This window comes from Rhinatrema bivittatum, chromosome 4 (genome assembly GCF_901001135.1).
Source record: "Rhinatrema bivittatum chromosome 4, aRhiBiv1.1, whole genome shotgun sequence".
Lineage (NCBI taxonomy): Eukaryota > Metazoa > Chordata > Amphibia > Gymnophiona > Rhinatrematidae > Rhinatrema > Rhinatrema bivittatum.
Window position 1 is genome coordinate 391,221,810 of NC_042618.1, and position 21,035 is coordinate 391,242,844.

The 21,035-nt window shown below is 41.4% G+C and overlaps 1 protein-coding gene across 3 annotated transcripts in view; it reads left to right on the plus strand.

Moving 5' to 3' along the window:
- PTPRG (protein tyrosine phosphatase receptor type G) overlaps positions 1-21,035 on the plus strand; it is a 1,221,857-nt gene that overhangs the window by 1,183,841 nt on the left and 16,981 nt on the right. For all 3 annotated transcript variants that reach the window (XM_029601001.1, XM_029600999.1, XM_029601002.1), the window contains one exon: positions 6,987-7,122. In XM_029601001.1, coding sequence (XP_029456861.1) covers positions 6,987-7,122 — 136 coding nt within the window. The remainder of the gene's footprint in view (positions 1-6,986; positions 7,123-21,035) is intronic.

The following is a 21,035-nucleotide window of genomic DNA, read 5'->3' on the forward strand; positions in this document are numbered from 1 at the left end:
CCCAGTCACTGACGAGCTGTGACCCACTAATGGATTGCAACACCAATTTTGAAAACCACTGCTCTAAACTCCTCTAACAGCAGCTAATTGCAAACTACCTTTTACACACATTGGATTTGATTGGTCTATCTTGACTATGACTTCACAAATGTTATCACACATTCAAATCAAGAAACCATTACTAGCTATGTATATTACCATTTGTGACTAGTACGGCTGCTTTCAGAATGCAGAATAAATGAAGGATGGCAACTTAATATGAAAAGCAATTTTAAAATGTGTCTTTTACTGAATACTTTCTCCTCTATGTAATTTACTGCTTCCTGTATGGATAATGAAATTTTGCCTCGTGCACACAGTTTCATTTTCTTTTTAATTTTTTTTACAATGCTTTATTACATTTCAATAGCCATATACTGAAAAATAAATGATGAATATCATCAATAGGGTTAGGACTCATACAAATAAAGATTCACAAAAATAACAGGAAAAATATTTTCTTTCATAAGAACATAAGAAATTGCCATGCTGGGTCAGACCAAGGGTCCATCAAGCCCAGCATCCTGTTTCCAACAGAGGCCAAACCAGGCCACAAGAACCTGGCAATTATCCAAACACTAAGAAGATCCCATGCTACTGATGCCAGTAATAGCAGGGCTATTCCCTAAGTAAACTTGATTAATAGCCGTTAATGGACTTCGCCAAGAACTTATCCAAACCTTTTTTGAACCCAGCTATACTAACAGCACTACCCACATCCTCTGGCAACAAATTCCAGAGCTTTATTGTGCGTTGAGTGAAACAAACTTCCTCAGAGGTAAAGAGAGCAGGAAACCAAAAATAAGATTAGATTAAGGTATAACTACTTAGACTATAGAGGAAAAACCCTATCTACTGCAATTGTCGCAACCCATCCCCCCCCCCCCCCCCCCCCCCCCCAAAAAAAAATATACAGACATTAGAAATAAATTCTAATCTCACACGGTCTCTTCTGTTCTCTTGAAGCGGATTTCATTCAATGAGAACAAACTGCAAGGTAAACTGCTGAAGATATCTTGTAATTGTTGTAGGTCATAAAATATATATTCTTAATCCTATTTTACATTTGGCACAGTACTTTAAAGGGAATGTAGTGCCTAACTTAACAGTTTCAGAAGAAAGAGCAAGAAATTCTTCCTTTTCTGCCATGTTACAGCAGTAATATTGGGAGCAGTCTAACTTTACATCCCATAAAAGTTTGTTAGTAAAAAAGTTAATATTTGGGGTCTATCAGATTCCAACACAAACATTATCAATAGTTGCTTTATCTATAGGAGCATCCAACAATGACTCCAGCTCTTGCATTACAGGTAATGGCTTAGTTGACTGTGACGATTTAGAGGTTGGTAATATGCCTTAGCAATGGGCAGTATCCCTTTTCAAGAAATTTGCAGGTGTTCTCAAAATAATTTCTAAATGACTCAAGCCCCAAAAGTAGTGAGTCTTTGGGAAAATATATTAGTCTTAAATTTCTAATTCTGAAGGTATTTTGTGTTTTCTAGTTTCCTGGAAATAACTTAGTTTTCCTTAATAGTTATCACTTGTGCTGAATTACTCCTATTTGATTTTCCAGTTCTGATATTTTGCTCGAGGAAGTCTCTATTTTTACTTGCTGTGCTCCACCTTAACTTCCAACTCCTCTGTCCTTATCCTTAAGGATTTGAACATATGGGACTAGTGCCCTTTTAAGACCAAAATTGGTACCTGACACAGTCTCAGGAGTAATCCAAGCAGGCTGCAATATAATTTCTAAGGAGGAACCATTCTGTGTCTAGCTCCTTGCAGGCTGTATCTCTCCTGAACACGTTGACCCAGCAGCACCCCATACTCCTTCCTCTTCATGCTTCACTCATCCCATATGAGAGGCACGCAGTCTCTCTCCCTGCCGACTGTGCCACGCTATTCATGGGAGAGAATTGAACACACGAGTCCAGCACTATGGAAAAAAATCAATGATGCAATGTCATGTGTGGATCCATCTAGGCAGGAGGACTTGATCAGCAATGAAACCTCAGAAGCAGATGAGAATGGTGAAACACAGATGAGCTCAGTTACTGCAGGTCCCCACTGCATCAGGGAGGAAAATCCTGCCAGTTCAATGGTACAGGCAAACCTGTCCAATGGGCCCACGATAGGAGTCTCAGCAGAAGGCTCTTTTGGGTTTCCCCTTCCTCTTCGGCATCTCTAGTCACCAAAAAGACATCACCAAGCTCAAAAAGAAAGGTGAGACAGTGGATCAGCATCTAGCCAGTGGTAGAGAAAGAACTTAGCAGGCGAACCCTGGGAATTCATATCATAGTAGAAGTCTAGTCTACAATTTTTGGTCCTCTTCCTTCCAGTTCTGTCTAATACTGATAAGGTTTTAATCATTTAAAAATAATTCCAATTAATACTTATTTCCCATAGTACTGCATTTAGTGTGTGTTGGTTAACAGAGTTTGTTCATGTTCATTTATTTCTGCTTTTGAATTTATCTGTATACAAACAGTTCTTGTGAAGGTTTTCCTCCTTTTTTTGTGTATAACTAAAATAGAAACAATTATGAAATCAACTGAGTCTGTTAATGTGGAAATTAGTATAGCTCAGTGGTTAGAGCAATAGTCCAAATTCCTTCTCCCATCAACAACATTTGTAATCTTGGGCAAGTCACATTTCTCTCTTTTTGCCTCAAGTACCTGTTTAGAGTGTGTGTGTGCTTTGTGGAACAGGGGCTTGAATTTCAAAAAGTTAGCTTTTCGTTTTACTGGCTGTAAAATATATCAATTTCCCTAAATTCATTCTTTGTTTGAAAGGGAGGCTGTTTTTGTAAATAAAGAATATTAATCCTACCTCTACAGCCCCTTCTGTAATTATACAATTCCAAACTGTACTTGTGAGACACAAATGCATATGTACTTGTCTCACAACCTCATGTGCACACCTAAAGAACTCATGACATAGAGTACACCAATTCATGGTACCTTATTCTGCTTTCCTTCAGGACCCAGTAGTAAGACTGTCTCCTGTGTTTTGTTTCTGTGAGTCTCCCAAAGGAGACTGCTGCTTCTCACTGCTTTGCTCTGAAAAATGACAACAGTGCCCTTGAGCTCATGAGCAACATGCAACTTTGCGGTAACAAATATCTCAACATTAAACCTGAAAGAAAAGAAAACAAAATGTGTTTTCTAGAACTGAGGCTGAGTCAGTAATCAGCTATGGATACCATAAAATGCTGCATGCATGTAGGAACTCATTTCAGGTTCAATTTGTAGATGTAAACATAAGGGCTTAGGGGTCGATTTTTAAAGAAGCGCGCATGTGTCCATCTGCATACGGTTCCTGGCGCGCGCACATGGACGCACCGATTTTATAACATGCACGCGCCAGCACGCACGTTATAAAATTGGAGGGCCACGCGTACATGCACGCCGTATTTTTAAATCCGCACACGTGCAGGCGGCGCACACTAGGGGGGCCGAATTTTCCATTGATACATGCAGTGACACCATCAGGCCTCCCCCAGTTCCCTAACCCCCCTTGCCTAACCTTCTTTCCCCTTCCCCTCTCTACCCCGACCCCTAACACCTACCTAGCTACCCCAATTTTTTTTATTTTTCTACTTACTGCTCCTCTGGAGCAGAAGCAAGTTATGCATGCTGGCTGGCTGCCAGCATGCACTTCCCTGGGACAGCGAACAATGGCACTGTCCCAGCCTGCTCCCCACCCAGACCCCGCCTCCCTGGAGAGGCCCAGCACTTGTGCACGTAGCAAGATTTACGTGCATGGCCGTGCCCATTTTAAAATATGTGTGCACAAGGCCCAGCCACACGCATAAACCCCATATTTTAAGCGTGCGGGCCTTTGAAAATTTGGGCATTATTGAATAATTAGTATGAAGGGAGTGGGAAAAATTCTCTAAAGATAAATGTAATGTATAAGGTAGCTAATGCTGCTTAGAATAATGAAACTGAAGCGATTTTAGATGGTCTGAAATGTAATTTTCTTTCCCTTGCATTTTAATTGAACGTGAGCGAGTGCTGCAGTTGTTGAGAAAAGTATTAGCCTCTTTTCCTCTAGCATGACTCCTTTGTATGGGGGTAGAATTAACCAAGACAAAATACCTGACAAAAGTTAGGTCCTACTTATAGTTGCAAGTTACTGCCAAGCCTTGCATTTAGCTCCAAGATAGATTGTCAGTTTTGAATTACTTCGATCTGAGTAGTAACATAGGATGGTGCTGGCAGTGCTACTTTCCTTCATTTACAAAATGTTAATTTTGTTCTAGTCAGCAGAGGAAAGATGACATCTCAGCTATAAAACACTGATGAATGTAGATTGTCAAAAATATTCAATGCTGGTGGGGTTTTTTTATGCTTTCTCTTGTGATTCCTCATCAGAAATGTTTAATTCTAGAAAATTGCCAAACAAAATAGAACTTGTTAGCTCTTTTCAGAGTTCTGCACATCCTTTCTGCTGTTAATCTAGTTTAATTTTCTAAAAGAACAGAGACTAGCACATGGTTTTCTTCAAAGTTCAGATTTATGAATTTGATGCAGCATAATTGTTCTGCTTCAGTGTGTTTTATCTGTAGATGTCTGCCGGTAATACATTGTCCAGTTCAAAAGGTTTTAAAAAGGCATGTTTTGAACAAAATAAATATGAAAAATGAGGTGGTATCACTTTTATTTTCTGTAGCATATGGTTGTAGTCTGGCTGTAAAGTGTTTATACAGAATTATTGATAAGACTACTACTTGCTTAACTTACTGAAGAGTCATTGACAGGTACTTTGAGCCTTTGAACATACAATGGTTTTGGAACATTCTGCAACCACTTCAAATCACAGAAGTAATGGACCAGGTTCAGCATTTGTTAGTAAGAGATGAACATATGTTATGTATGGAAGGCAACTTTCAAAGCCATCAACGTGGATAGACTGAAAATCGCCCTCTTCTTCCATGCTAAAAGTGCAAGTGGGCTTCCATAGCATATAGACTCTTTCCCATGTTAAAAAGAGGCTTCCTGTGATAGTCGTTAGGTCAGGGGAAGAATATGACACTTTAAGCATGTGTACTTTACACCAACTCGTTAACAACAAGAAACTACCTGGGCCGTTTCTCATTGAAAATTACCTACAGAGAGAATGTAGCAATATTATGCAACTCTGCAGGCTCTTTGAAAATTGCCCCCTAAAGAGCTTTGTTTCCACTTCAGATAAAATGGATTTTCTATCTCAAGAATGGTACTTTCTTCAGTTGATGTTGGGGAACATTGCTGTCAATAATAAAGGGGTGATAGATGTCATTTACTGGTTAGAGCTATCAACTAAAGTTTAGATTTAAGGATTCAGTAAAAAAAAAAAAGGAGTAAGGCCTGGAAGAATTCCAGGAAGTTAAAGCCTTGGTAAAAATAGATGTCCTATTTCAAAATCACACAAGCAAACTGACTTTCAAGCTTTTTGCACTTTTTGCCCTACTTTTGCCTGATCTTTAAATCTGTCCCTAAGATTCAGGAACTCCCATGTTTGAAGCCTTACTTGCCATGAATCTATCAAGTCTATGAACTCCATTCGGAAAAGAGTTTCAGCTATTCTGTGTCATGTCAAAACATAAGAAAAAGAAAATAATTTTCACGTTACCTTGAAAAAATTCCTTTAACTGTGTTTAACCATTTATAATCAAGGAATTGAAAAATATTCTTCCCTTCTCATATAGAAGTTACTGAGCCTTGTCCATATACTTAGAAAAAAAGCTGGAATGTCTACCTCCTGATGTGTATTTACGTTTCCAACATGATAAAAGTTAATCATGGTAGGATTCTGTTTGGATGAAAGGTGGACTGTTACTGCAAGCTAGTCTTATGAATTTGACTTTGATACAGTAAGGAGTAAATTTTTAAAAGCTTACACGTGCAGGGCCTATTTTAGAAAGGCCTGGCGACGCGCGTAAAGCCCTGAGACGCTCGTGTGTCCCAGGGCTTCGGAAAAGGGGTGTGGCCAGAGGCCTCCAGCACAGCGGCCATTTGCTGCTGTGTCAAAGGATCATGTGCCGGCAGGGTGCCAGCGCGTGCAACTTGCACCTGCCCAGAGGCAGGCGCAACAGGTAAAATAAAGGTCAGGGGGGTTTAGGATAGGGCTAGGGGGCGGGAGGGTTAGGAGAAGGGAGGTTAGGTTAGGGGGTTGGGAAGTTCATTCCAAGGCCGCTCCGAAATCAGAACTGTGGAAAGTCACGGGCATCGGTGCACGCAAGTTGCACAATTGTGCACCCCCTTGGGCGCGCCAACCCCCAATTTTTGAAATATGCGCGCACGGTATAAAATCGGGTGTCCATGTGCGTGCGCTGGATAGCGCGCGCACATGGACACACGCGCATGCGCTGGGTAGCGGGCGCACATAGACACACGTGTGTGCAACCTTTTAAAATCTACCCCTAAGTTAGATCTATACAGGATACCAGAATGTTTTACAAACACTTAAGAAACCAGCCAGCCAGCGAGCTAGGATAGGTGACCTAAAGCACATGGATTTGAACGGGCAGCACTACACTTGATATGTCCTCAAGGCTAATGCTATTAAAGGCAGTTTGCTATTATCAGATGAAAAGGAAAAACATAATACTCTCATTCTCAGTGTACCAGCATAACAAGAATTAGAAAACTGTAGACATACTAGGTGATATGACTTGCTTTGGAAATTAATTCCTAGTGAATTTCTATGTTCAAAGTCAAAAAAAAGTACATCCCTTTAAATTTACCTCATAGTACTCATCCTTGATTTCAGAAGATGTGGTATATATTTCATTTGGTTTTAATACATGTTAAAACTGCTAAGAGGCTTCAGCACTAAAATGTATCCTGGCATTCATTAAATGAAGGAAATTTACTGTATTTCAAAGTTATGATTGAATGTGGCAAATGAAGGTTCTGATTTATTATGTGCATATCTTAAATTGACTCTGCTTTGCTTTACAGATTTGGAGCTGTTTCAGCTGGAATGCTGTGTGCCCTAACCACTTTGTCCCAGCAGTTGGAAAATGAAAATGCTGTTGATGTTTACCAGGTGGCAAAGATGATCAATCTTATGAGGCCTGGTGTATTTACAGACATTGTAAGTCTTAATGTGAAAAAATTACATTATTTACCAAGAAAAAAATAAGTAAAAGCAGTAACTAAAACTGAAGTACTTTATGCTCAATATCACTATATTGTGCCTTGGCTACAATGACACTTTAGAGTCAGTGTTATCCATGCAGAATTTATAGCTCACCTTCCTTATGAAGGTCTATATGTTTCTGGCTTGTAACTGCTTTGAAGTCTAGTTATGTATTCAGCAAATTTATACCCACAAAGGCAAGCAATAGTCTTATTAATCCAACTCTTAGCTGTAGAGGGGACCCTGATTTATAATATGTGACATAGGTTTTGTTTCTCCTGCACGTTACCTGTGCATTGCCTTTGCCTGTCCTGAAACCATTTAGCAGGAACCATTCTTCTCAAGTTAATTAAATTCAGCAAGCTGACGAGTGAAGTTTGACACAAGAAATTTGCTTGTGATTTCCTGGGATTCCCGCTCCATGAACCACAGAGTATCTACAGACACATCCTGGTTAAGGAAGATTGTACCTTAAGGGGCATGTGCAAAAAGGCAGGCTTTAGATGGATTTTAAACTGGTAGGTAAGGTGCATCAAAAAGAATTTTTTGTAGCATAACACAAACTAGGTGCATTTCTTAGTGTTTTAGTTTGCTCCTGTAGTCATGCAGTGTGTAAGCAGGAGTTTCTGGTAGGGATGTGCAGCAGGGACGGATACGTTCGATTCGGTATTCGTATTCGTCAGGACCCAAATCCGTTACATCTGTTTTCGGGGGACCCCGATTTGTCCATTAGTTACGTATGGTATTCGTTTCCCATTAAAGTTAAAAAAAAAAAACAAAAAAAAACCCATCCCAACCCTTTAAATTTAATTAACTACAACCCCCCCACCCTCCTGACCACCCCAAGACTTGCCAAAAGTCCCTGGTGGTCCAGCGGTGGTCCTGGAGCGATCTCTTGCACTCGGGCCGTCGGCTGCCAGTATTCAAAATGGCACGATTAGCCTTTGCCCTTACTATGTCACAGGGGCTACCGGTGCCATTGGTAGGCCCCTGTCACATGGTAGGAGCATGTCCATTGCTCCTGTCATGTGCGATTTCGGAGCGGCCTCGGAGGGAATGGGCAGCGCACGTAGGTCTCAGCACGCGCAAGGTGCACAAATGTGCACCCCCTTGCGCGCACCAACCCCAGATTTTATAAGATATGCACGGCTACGTGCGTATCTTATAAAATCTGGCGTACTTTTGTTCGCGCCTGGTGCGCGAACAAAAGTACGCACGCACGTAAGTTTATAAAATCTACCCCATGGACAGACATGGAGGTAGCAGTAAGTGCTTTGCACTGATGAAAAGTGCCTGAAAAAGGGCCCACCATGTAACCACCTTCTTTCTTCCCAATCACTAAGTCAGTAGTGTTACTAGAAGAGGCTCATGTAATTGCTTGTTCCCTCTCACCTATTACTTTACACTCTTGCACCATCATAAACAAAATATTGTTTCAAAAGACAGTTTTATATGGCAGTACTTTATTTATACTGAATAGATACCTCACTGCATATCATAGAGCCAAACTTGGCTTCACATATTTATATAGGGAAAGTGTTCTTCAGATCTGACATGTACCTTATCATGGGATGTTCCAGTGCTGCTGACCTGTTAATGATAATTGTCCCTTCTTCATAGCATCTCTAATGCCTCAAAGATGTCAGAAAGTTAGAATATAATTTGGGTCAAAAATATAATTGAAAATCATTGTGAGAGTGGATAAGAAAGTCAGCAAAAACGCAGATAAGAAATGAATTTTTAAAGTAAACATGTGCATAGATTTGTTTTGAAAATTATCCTATTAAACTATCTATAAACAATTAGATACATGAAATTTTTCATAAAACATTTGTGTGGACTCCTTGGAAAATACAAAAGTATGCGTGTAATTCCAACACACACACACCCCCGCCAAACTCCATCCCCAGGAATACCTCTACTCTATCCAGGTAAACTTATGTGCATACAGGACCTGCAAGAATAAGTTTACCCTACATATTGGGTCCTCAATTCTATATGGAGCCATTTCAAACACTGTTTTGCACACAGAAATAGTTTTAAAAATTATCTGCAAAATGTATTATCTATAGCACGCACATTTCCAAGCCCTTATTTAATTCACGCATTTAATATGTGTTATTTCCTCCCTAAATAATTCATGCATATGTTATAAATTATTTCCTCCCTTCCAATTAAATTGTAATTAGAATTGATTTAATATTTTTGTTGTTGTTACTTGATAATTAAAGCCTGCTAATATTGTATGGCACTTATTACACTTACGGTTTGCTGCTATTTCTGAAAGAAAGATAAATATATCAAAATGTTGTGCTTAATATACATGTACATTTTCAGTGCTGATTTATTAAAACTTAGATGAGGACTGCACTCTTGCAACTTAATTCTATTGAATTGGGACCTTAAATGGTTAGTCCAAAAAGAATTAATGCTGAAAAACTCATGAATCAAACAAGAAGAAATTGAAAATGTGGAATGTGAAAAGATTACTTTCAGAAGCAAAATATCAGGATTTCTTAAGCTAGAGCAAGGGTAGTCCACTCCCATCCTCATGTGTCACAAACAGGTCTGGTTTTCAGGATGTCCACAATGAAGTACAAAAGTCACATTGAGAGTTTCAAAGGTGAAGAGGAGGAATATGTAGAGGTAGATGAGGAAAAAGCAAAATTACTTAACAAATATTTCTGTTCAGTGTTCATTGTGGAAGATTCTGGAGCAGGACCACATAAAATGAATACAAATAAGATTAGAAGTGAGATAAACCTCAAACAATTTTCAGAAAAGTGTGTTCATGAGGAACTAACTAAACTTAAAGTAGATAAGGCGAAGGGGCCTGATGAGATACAGCAGAGGGTATTAAGGAAACTTAGAGATATCCTGACAGCTCTGTTGGCTTGACACATTTGCAAGAAATAAACATCTTGGTTGAAATCAGAGATACACAAAAATCAGACAATGTAGCTCAATGGAAATTAAACATCTCTATTAATCATAGTCCTCAACATGGGATCCAGTGTCACAACCTCAGGTATATAAAAACAAAGGAAATAAGAATCTGCTGTATGGAGAACGATGCATTGCACTTTACGGACCTAGATGGCTAAATATCACTCATTCAGTTACAATTGGAGAGGGTGGTTACTGGTACAATCTTATCTGAAAGAAAAAAGGAAAGCTGATTGGGCTTAAAAAGGATATAGGAACTACCATGGTATTTTACTGAATATTTACAGGGAAATTTTAATATAAATAAGGCCCCAATCTCAGCGACCCTAGGTCTCATTAACAAAAAACAGTTTCCTTCTTTTTTGGGTAATCCTTGACAAATCTGGAAAATTACTAATTTTATAATCTATGAAAGTTTCTAAACGGTGGCAAAAGTACATCTTAAGTGTCCACTCCTTATCCGCCTCTAAAAGAAATGAGACATTCAAAGTCGCATGGGTAATCAAATTATTTTGGGTAATTTCAAGTATTTCTTTGAGATTTAGACGAGGCGTCACTGTAGGTGTTAGAATTTGCATTCCTTTTTGTTCTTTAGAATCTTCTTTCTTAAACTGAGGGATATATAATGTACTCTGGATGTTAATGGTAATGTCTGTTCTGAGACTTTTCAAATTTCAAACATATATTTCTTCCACATGTCCTTTGCAGAGATTAACAGATCCCTAGGAAAATTCATGAAGTGAGATTTTTCCCCTTCATTGAGTTTTCCAGGTTTTCCAACCTTCCAGCCAATGCCTGATTCTCCTTGAACAATGATGGCCTGGCTTGACCTTTTCAATGCTGCTTTAGAGTCTGGAGTAGTTCCAGAGGACTGGAAAAGGGTGGATGTAGTTCCTCTTCCTAAACGTGGAAATGAGGAGGCTGGGAACTACACAACGGTTAGTCTGACTTCTGTGATGAGAAAACTAATGGAATTGCTACTAAATCAGAAGATAGTGTAATTTTTGGAATCCAATGGATTTACCAGAGATAAATCTGGTCAAATCAATCTGATCAAGGGAGAGCACTAGATGTAGTGTACTTGGATCTCAACAAGGTCTGTGACATGGTTCCACACAGAAGACTTTTAAATAAATTGAGCGCTTTTGGTATGGACCCTAGAATGAGTGAATTGAAACTGGCTGAATGAGAGGCAACAAAGGGTAGTTTTAAAAGGAGTTCTCACTGAGGAAGGGAATGTTGCTAGCAGTGTGCCTCAGTGATCGGTCCTTTCACCGGTACGTTTCAACATTTTTATAAGTGACATAATGGAAGAGCTTTTGAGGAAGATTTTTTTGTACCTTTTTTTGCTGCTGATACCAAAATCTGTAACAAAGTGGACAGCCAGGAAGGTGTGGAAAATATGAGAGATCTAGCGAAGCACGAGGAATGCTCTAAGGTCTGGCAGCTTAGATTTAATGCTAAAAAATGCAGAGTAATGCATTTAGGATGCAAAAACCCAAGAATTGGAGACAATATTCATCTAAGCCCAAAGAAAGAGTGGGATCTGGGGGTAACTGTATCTGATGATCTTAAGATGTCCAAGACAGGTGGATAAAGTAGTGGTAAAAGCCAGAAGGATACTTGGCTGCATAGGGAGAGGCATGGTCAGCAGAAAAAGGGAGGTAATATTGCCCCTGTATATGTCCCTGGTGAGAAATCACTGGGAATACTGTGTACAATTCTGCAGACTCCACCTTTAAAAGGATGTAAACAGAATGGACTCTGTATAGAGGGTGGCTACTAAAATAGTCAGTTGTCTTTATTCTAAAGCATATGGGGATAGATTTAAAGATCTAAACATGTACATCCTGGAGGAAAGGTGAGATAGGGGAGATATGATAGAAATATCTCAAAGGTTTCTATGCACACACGGTGACCTCTTTTAATGGAAAGGAGGCTGTAGAATGAGGGATCATGCAATGAGGTTGAAAGGGGTGGTGGATGTGTGGAATAGCCTCCCAGTGGAGATGGTGGAGACAAAACCAGTATCTGAATTCAAGAAAACATGGATAGGTGAATTTTAAAAACCCAGCACACACTAAAACCAGTGTATCACCCAGTACATGCACAAGTGAGAGAGCCCAAAAAGGGGGGTAAGTTGTGTGTGGGGCAAGGGAGGGTCATGGGTGTTCTGGGGCCCTAACATGAAATGTGTGCATAAGTATTTACATGCACAAGGGTGCGCCAGGATCCCCTGCCACATAACTTTACTACCACTATGGATGACATGTAAGTAAATAAACAAAAAAAACCTAAGCTAGTCAGTGGGGTCTAACACGAGGAAAGGGAAGGTAATAATATCGGGGGGTTTGGAAGTCCTATCCCATAATTGGGCGAACTGGGAAAACTAGTAATGGCGTTGGTGTCCCTTATAAAATTCCCCCACTTACGTGGTGGAGGCAGGATTTGCATGTACATGCACACATCCCTATAAAATTGTGTACACACATGCACACGTATAATATTTTATAACATGCGCGCATATATTATGAAATGGCCGTGTCTCTGGATGCAAGCCGGCAGATGCGTGTACGTCTCCCGCATGCCAGTATTAAAGCTACTGTTTGAGGAAGTGATGGTAATTATAATGCTAAATTAATTGGATGGATGGGCAGACTAGATGGGCTGTCATCTTTCTATGTTTCTATGAATATGCAGGAGATATATTTGCATACAGTAGAGGCAGCACATACAAAATACCTCATTCAGATTCATTGGATATATCCTGAAAACCAGATCTGTTTGTGGCACTTGAGGACTGTAGTTGGCTATACTTATGTGAGAACTTGCCTTTTATTCTGTACAGTACCTCTGAAGGATCCACGATTACAGCTATGGAAATGATTGGAAATGTATATAAATTAAACTGGTGGTGAATGTTTTGAGTTCCTATAATGACAAGTTCATGATTCAGAACTACAATGTTCTTCTCTTCAGCTTTTAAATTAAACTTTGATAAGTCAATTAAAGTATCCTTTTTTTTTTTTCAACTGCTTATTCATTCATCATCAGCAGAAGCATTTATTTATGACATGCCTTTCCACCAAAAGAGTTCAAAGCGAATTATAGTTAGTTAAATAGTAATCAGGTACAATGCATCAGATCAGTAATAAGGCACATTTAAGCAGTGCTAGATAATGGATGAGCCTGAGTAGCATTCATCACCTGGCTTTTTACTTTACAGCTTAGGGTCCGATGCAATACAGTGTGCTCATCTGAGCGCACTGTATAACCAGCAGTCAGACACAGGTTGAATAGGCGCTAATGAATCCCCTAATACAAAAAGGAGGTTAGCGCCTATTCAACGCGCTTCCAATCCGAAGTGAGTTTAATAGCACTAATCACATGCAAATGCATGTGCTTGAGGCTATTAGCATTCACTCCAGATGCAAAAAAAAAAAAAAAAGTGCATCTAGGGCGCACATTTAGCGCTCAGCAATTAATGCCCGCCTGGAGCAGGCGTTAATTGCTGAGCCCTCCTTAAAACAGTACAGTAAGGCAGAAAAAACTGCTTTTCTGTACTGCCTCCTACTTAATATCGTTGAGATATTAAGTAGGAGGAAAAACAAACTTAAAGAACAGAAAAAAAAAAACCACTGGCAGTCGGGTGCAGGAAACAGACGCTTGTATTCAAGCGTCTGTTTCCTGAACCCCCTAGCTGTGTGGCTGTGCGGCGTTTAGGGCAACTGATGCCGATAAACTCTGCGTCTGTTTTCCTAACCGGAGGACTGCCGACGCTGATCGGGTTCACTTTAGCAAGGAGACGCTAGGGGGCACACAAGCAACCCTAGCGCCTCCTTACTAACCCGACCCCCTAATTTAAATATTGCATGGTGCCCCCCTTAGGGGCGCCTGAGGCGCGTTAAGAAAGCGGGCGCTGACTGTTCAGCGCCTGCTTTCTACGCAAATTTATTGCATCAGCCCCTTAATGCTGCTAGGATTTTGGCAGAAAACACTCTCTTTGTTTTGAGACTGGCCACTTCTGCTAAAACTCGAGCCTGCCCCATCTAGAGCAATAACATGAGCATTCATTCACAGCTACATGAGGGTGTTCCCCCATTTTTGTTCCCTTACACTGCGTTTTCTACACCCTAGCCATCAAAGTGGCAATCTTCAGCTCCCTTCAGAATCTGCTGTGCATGCACCCCGAGTCCCATCTACAGGCATTGCTGTTGAAAATATAACTTGGAGTCCCTCAATATCCCTCTCCCAGTCAGGGTATGAATACTGCCTCTGCTGCCCAAATGAGTAGAAGCTGGATTTGGGAATCAAACCCAGATCTCCCACATGGCACTATCACTAGGCCATTGGGCCAGTCCAACAAAGCTCTACTTGACATTTTTTAATATTTGCCCCAGATGTTTGAGAGGATGATTCCACATTTTAGTGTAGGAAGGATAAGAATTATGCTTTGCTCTTATGTTTAATGAGAGAAAATTGATTCATCCTATTCCCTTTCAAAAGTGTCTTGCCAATCACAGAAATTGATTGATTATCCATCCTAGAACTTATATATACATTGCTGACAAACTGCAATGATAGAACACACTGGTACCTTGTGAGGGTGAAATGCTGTGTGGAAATGCAAATAATTTCATGTTAAGCATCTGTACTGTAATAGATAGTTCAGGGACATATTTTTAAACAATTTTACTTAGCTAGGTAAAGTTACCCTGGCAAAATTGGCTGAAAATTACCCACGCTTTTCTACAGCATAGGTGCTTTTACCTATGCCGTAAAGAGGCAGGGCCAGAGTTGAGGGAGGATGGAGCCGTAGACAATGCATGAGGATTTCATTTTGAAATACTTATGGCACTAAGGGCCTGATTCACTAAGCTTTTTCCCCCATTGACACAGAATGGGAGAAAAGTCTTAGTAAATCAGGCCCTAAATTTGTACCTGCTGGTACAGAAATAGCAGCGATAGCTGTCACTGAATTTTTAAAAGGAACCTCCACAAGGAGGTTCCCTTTGAAAATTTGCTTGTACCAGGGGGCCTGCAAGCAACATGCAAATTTTTTTAAATTGCCCCAATATTGACATAGACATTCTTTAAATCACACCATTCTTTTTCTTGTTACTTGACCATTTCCTCTCTTCATCCGGACGCAGCCCTGCCGAGCAGAGGGGGAAAATCGGTGCTGGGCCTGCGCGATCGGCGCCGGAGACCCGCCGGGGTAAGGCCCAATCTTATTTCACCTACCCACGGCCGCCTCCGACCCCGACCACGAGGCAGCCCCTGCCGTCTTCCCTGAGCCGCAGACGCCGACGACATCCTCCGGCCCTTCCTCCGCCTCCGAGGGGAACGCTGAGCACGCACAGCCAATCAGGGGACCGCCCTGATTGGCCTTTAAATCTGAAACTCCCGCCGACCGAGCCATCTTCATCCGGACGCAGCCCTGCCGAGCAGAGGGGGAAAATCGGTGCTGGGCCTGCGCGATCGGCGCCGGAGACCCGCCGGGGTAAGGCCCAATCTTATTTCACCTACCCACGGCCGCCTCCGACCCCGACCACGAGGCAGCCCCTGCCGTCTTCCCTGAGCCGCAGACGCCGACGACATCCTCCGGCCCTTCCTCCGCCTCCGAGGGGAACGCTGAGCACGCACAGCCAATCAGGGGACCGCCCTGATTGGCCTTTAAATCTGAAACTCCCGCCGACCGAGCCCTCTTCATCCGGACGCAGCCCTGCCGAGCAGAGGGGGAAATTCGGTGCTGGGCCTGCGCGATCGGCGCCGGAGACCCGCCGGGGTAAGGCCCAATCTTATTTCACCTACCCACGGCCGCCTCCGACCCCGACCACGAGGCAGCCCCTGCCGTCTTCCCTGAGCCGCAGACGCCGACGACATCCTCCGGCCCTTCCTCCGCCTCCGAGGGGAACGCTGAGCACGCACAGCCAATCAGGGGACCGCCCTGATTAGACATTAAATTTAAATTGTGAGACACCCAAGCGCCGCGCGCCTAGCGTCGCGCGCCGAAGGAGCACAACAAAGGAGCCTGCTCCTTTGTGCGCTCCTTCGTGCACTCCCGTTGTGCACTCCCTTTATGTTCTACAACCTCATTAAGTGACTCAATCCTCCTTGACCTCCCCTCAAACCCCCCACCACCCTAAACTCCCGACCCACCCTCCTCCATCCACCCTTCACCCTATCTATTGAAATCTTCTATGCATCGCTATACTAACAAAACTCTCCACACAACATTATACAGTCACGCAGCAACCAAACAGGCTCTCTCGCACAACAAAAACACACGCTATGGATCTAACACAATGCATTCCCAAACTTCCTCACCACTACAACCAATACCACCCTCCCAAATTCACTCCATCCACTAGACGTCTCACCAAAATCCAAACTAACCCTAAAATATACTTTAATACCCTCACACTCATCACTCTACTACTCATCAATGCACAGTCTATCACCAAAAAAATCCCAATCATTCATGACCTGCTCTCAGACTACCACCCAGACATATTCTGCATAACTGAATCATGGCTCAAACACACTGACACAGTCCTACTCAATCAACTGCCCAGAAACACATACAACATATTCTCCATACCTAGGAGCAAAAGAAAGGGAGGTGGACTACTATTCCTAGCCCACAAAAAACTTAAATTCTCCTCTTTCCCCCTAAACCTACCCCCTCCTTTCGAGACTAACCTATTTAAATCAAAACATCTACAAATACTCCTCCTCTATGCTCCTCCCGGCTGCCTACAACACAACCTCTCCCCCCTGATCGAAGCCATCACATCACACATCAACCTACAAGAACCAGCCATCATACTAGGAGACTTCAATCTCCATATTGACACCCAACCAACAACTCCCACCTGCGAACTCCTCCTATCTTCCATGACAGCTCTCGGATTCTCCCAAATCATTACCACCCCCACTCAGAAATCTGGGCACACCCTTGATTTAATTTTCATTAACAATAAAATATCTGCAACTGAATCACCCACTACTACTCCAACTCCATGGTCCGACCACTACCTCATTCAAGCCAAGCTCCAACATCAATCGAACACAGCAAAAACAGACTCCTGCTTCATTGAATACACCAAACCTTGCTCCAGTGAAGACCTAGCAGAGCTACTCCCGGAAGCACTAAAAACAATCAACCTTCATGATGCCAACTCAGCTACAGACTCCTGGATCTCCATCAACGCTGACATAGCCAATACATTATGCCCCACAATAAGAAAGGAAATCAGATCATCTACTAAACAAAATGCTCCTTGGTACACCCCCGAACTGAAAACATCCAAACGAACGCTCAGACAAACCGAAAAACAATGGAGACGAACACCTACACCAAACCTGAAAGACAAATATAGAACACTTCTACACAAATATACAGCTGACCTCAACACAGCAAAGCGCAATTTCTACACATCCAGAATTCATGAATACCAATTCAACCCGAGGACCCTCTTCTCATACGTCAAAGAACTCACCAACCCAATCCAGAATGACACAATGCCAAACTCCAACAACATCTCCAGTGACAAACTAGCTCAATTCTTCAAGGACAAAGTCGACAACATCATTGCCAAGATTCCCCATTCCCACAACGACTCAACAAATATCCCTCCTCCCATCCACATTTGGACCCAATTCACTCCTGTTGCATCTACAGAAATTGAACCCTTCATCAAAAAAACCAAACCAGCATCCCACCCCGTAGACTCCATCCCCATCAAAACCCTAAAACTCATCAGAGAGATTATTGCCAAACCTATAACCCAAATCATCAACCTATCCCTCGAACAAGGAATCTTCCCAGACAAACTCAAAAACGCCATCATCAAACCAATCATAAAAAAACCGCAACTCGACAAATCTGATCCTGCAAACTACAGACCTGTCTCCAACCTCCCATTCCTAGCAAAAATCATCGAGAAAACTGTCAACAATCAACTCACAGACCACCTCGACGCCCACAATCTTCTCCATCCAACACAGCACGGCTTCAGAAAACTCTACAGCACAGAAACTCTCCTCCTCTCCCTCACCGACACCATCCTCAGAGGCCGAGACAGTGGCAAGACATTTCTACTGATCCTCCTCGATATATCAGCCGCATTTGACACCATCAACCACAGAACTCTCCTCACCAGACTTAAAGAGATCGGTCTGCAAGACACTACACTCAACTGGTTCAAATCATACCTCTCTAACAGATCCTTCATTGTCAAGACAAACTCTTCTGAATCCTCCCAAGTGCCCCTCACCCATGGCGTCCCTCAAGGTTCTTCACTATCCTCGACCCTCTTCAACATCTACCTCCTCCCACTATGCAAATACCTCTCTGATGCCAACCTCACCTACTTCGTTTATGCAGACGACATTCAAATTCTCCTCCCCATCACCAAATCCATTGAACTCACCATGGAAAGATGGAACAAACTCAGTTCAAATTTATCTCAACTGCTATCACAACTATCTCTCTGCCTCAACCAAGCCAAAACAGAAATCATTCACATCCAGGACGACCGTCCCGCTTCCCCCCCTCGAGAGCACCCCCTCAAACAACACAGGAAGCGCAAACAACACTGGGATGCCAAACTTATCAAGAACCTCACTCACACCATCCACAAAAAACCTAGGAGTAACCATCGACAGCCAACTCAACTTTAAACGACACATCTCCAATATAATCAAAGATGGATTTTTCAAACTTCAAACACTTAAAAAACTCAAACCTCTCCTCCAACCGCATGATTTCCGAACAGTACTACAATCAATTATTTTCTCAAAACTCGACTACTGCAACTCCCTCCTCCTTGGACTTCCTGAAATCCACATCAAGCCCCTCCAAGTTCTACAAAACGCCGCCGCCAGAATTATCACCAATCACAGAAAATCCTCCCACATCACACCCACTCTCAAAGACCTCCACTGGCTGCCCATCACACAAAGAATCCAGTATAAAACCCTCACCCTTCTTCACAAAAAAATAAACAACAACAGAATGGTCTGGCTAAACAACAACATCCAACCATATTTCACACAAAGAAATCTCAGATCCACCAACTCAGGTCTCCTCTCCATCCCAACTCTTAAAAATGCTCACCTCAATACAACACGCAAACGAGCCATTACAATAGCTGGCCCTACCCTCTGGAACTCCCTCCCCCCACAGCTCAGAAACGAACCCTCACCTCAAGTCTTTAAAAAACAGCTCAAAACATGGCTGTTCTTGAAAGCATTCCCTCCTGAACCCCAACATCCTATAATAAGCACTCTTGAAAGCCTTACCGCATAATTTCTACTCTGCATGAACGCATAACCCCTCCCCCCTTCTCTTTCCTCCCTTTTCCCTGTCCCCCACCCTTCTCGTAACCTCCCTCTTCCCTGTCCCCCACCCTACTCATTACCAAGTCATATTGTACATATTGTATATAGGCTATATGCCATTTCTATATACCCACATCTAATATTTAATTTTAATTTTATTCATATGTTACAATGTTCCTTATATTTATTGTTTAATCAACTGTTCGCTTGTTACAATGTAAAATAGGGCAGTTCCGGCTCTATTCAACCTGTTTTCTGGAAACCGATGTGATATCTCGATCGAATGTCGGTATACAAAAGAAATAAATAAATAAATAATAAATAAAATTTCAATTTCCCTTTCACAACTGTAATTTTCAAAGGCATTTCTGTGAGTAAAATTGTCTTCTATAAAACTGTCTGAACAATGTGCAAGTGAACTTCCTCATGCATGTCCTATATGCCCATCAGTTCACCCAGAATGAGTACAGGCATTCCAAGAATAGAGTTATGCAGGAGTTTGGACTTATGTGCATACTTCTGGATATTCAAACGTATGTATGAAAATTCTCTCAGAAATTTCCTAAGCACAAATTAGCGGTTATAATTATGTGTGGGCAGTTTTGGTGGAATAAATTTCAAAGTGGACATATGCACATAAGTTTGCATTGAAAATTAACTTACACACGTATTTGCTGACTTATTTGCTACACAGGCTTTTATAAAATTACTCCCACTAACCTTTATCTATACATTTCTAATGCTTTTCTCAGTAACACTGTGTAATCACTTATATGTATTTTATTTAACAAAAATTGATATTTCACCAATCCAAGAGACTGAGCTCTAGACAGACCAAATTTCATAAAACCTCACAGTATGCTGTGTATAGTTTTACCCACATACAGCATGGATAATTTTCTTAAAAGCCCATTTTCATGGATAAAAACACAATTTTTCCTGTGGAATTGGCTTTAAAAATTGCCCTCCCTATGTCAATGCACTTCAAAGTTGGATTATTCTGGAACCTTGGGGGGGGGGGGTTTGTTTGGTTTTTTTTTACTACTATTACAATAAATAAGCACTATAATCACTGAGGACTGGTATGTCTAGTTTTGGAAACCGAACCCATTAAAAAAAAATTATCAGTTCTCATTTGTTTATAATGTAGTAGCACAATAGTGGTAACCTAGCTTTCAGTCTTACTGCATGAAAGCATTTCCTGTGCTGATATTACTACAGGAACTGCATGCCTGCAGCAAAACAAGGAGGCCAGGTTTTTTTTATTTATTTATTTATTTATTTATTTTAAAACTCTTCTATACCATCGTTAAGTTGGAGAACCATCACAACGGTTTATATAAAGGCACGGTAACAATTATGAGTGGTATAGATTACAACTTGAACATGTGCCATCATAGTACGATAACAATAAAGTGCAATAACTATATGTTTAAGTAAGCTAATCAGTTTCTAATGACAATTTATCAACGGTACAAAATTAACTTTACTGTGAGTTTGTTCGGTGCGTCCATCTTAATCAATTGTTTTTCTCCTTCTCTTTGTCTTTATCGAAAGCTTGTTTATAGAGCCAG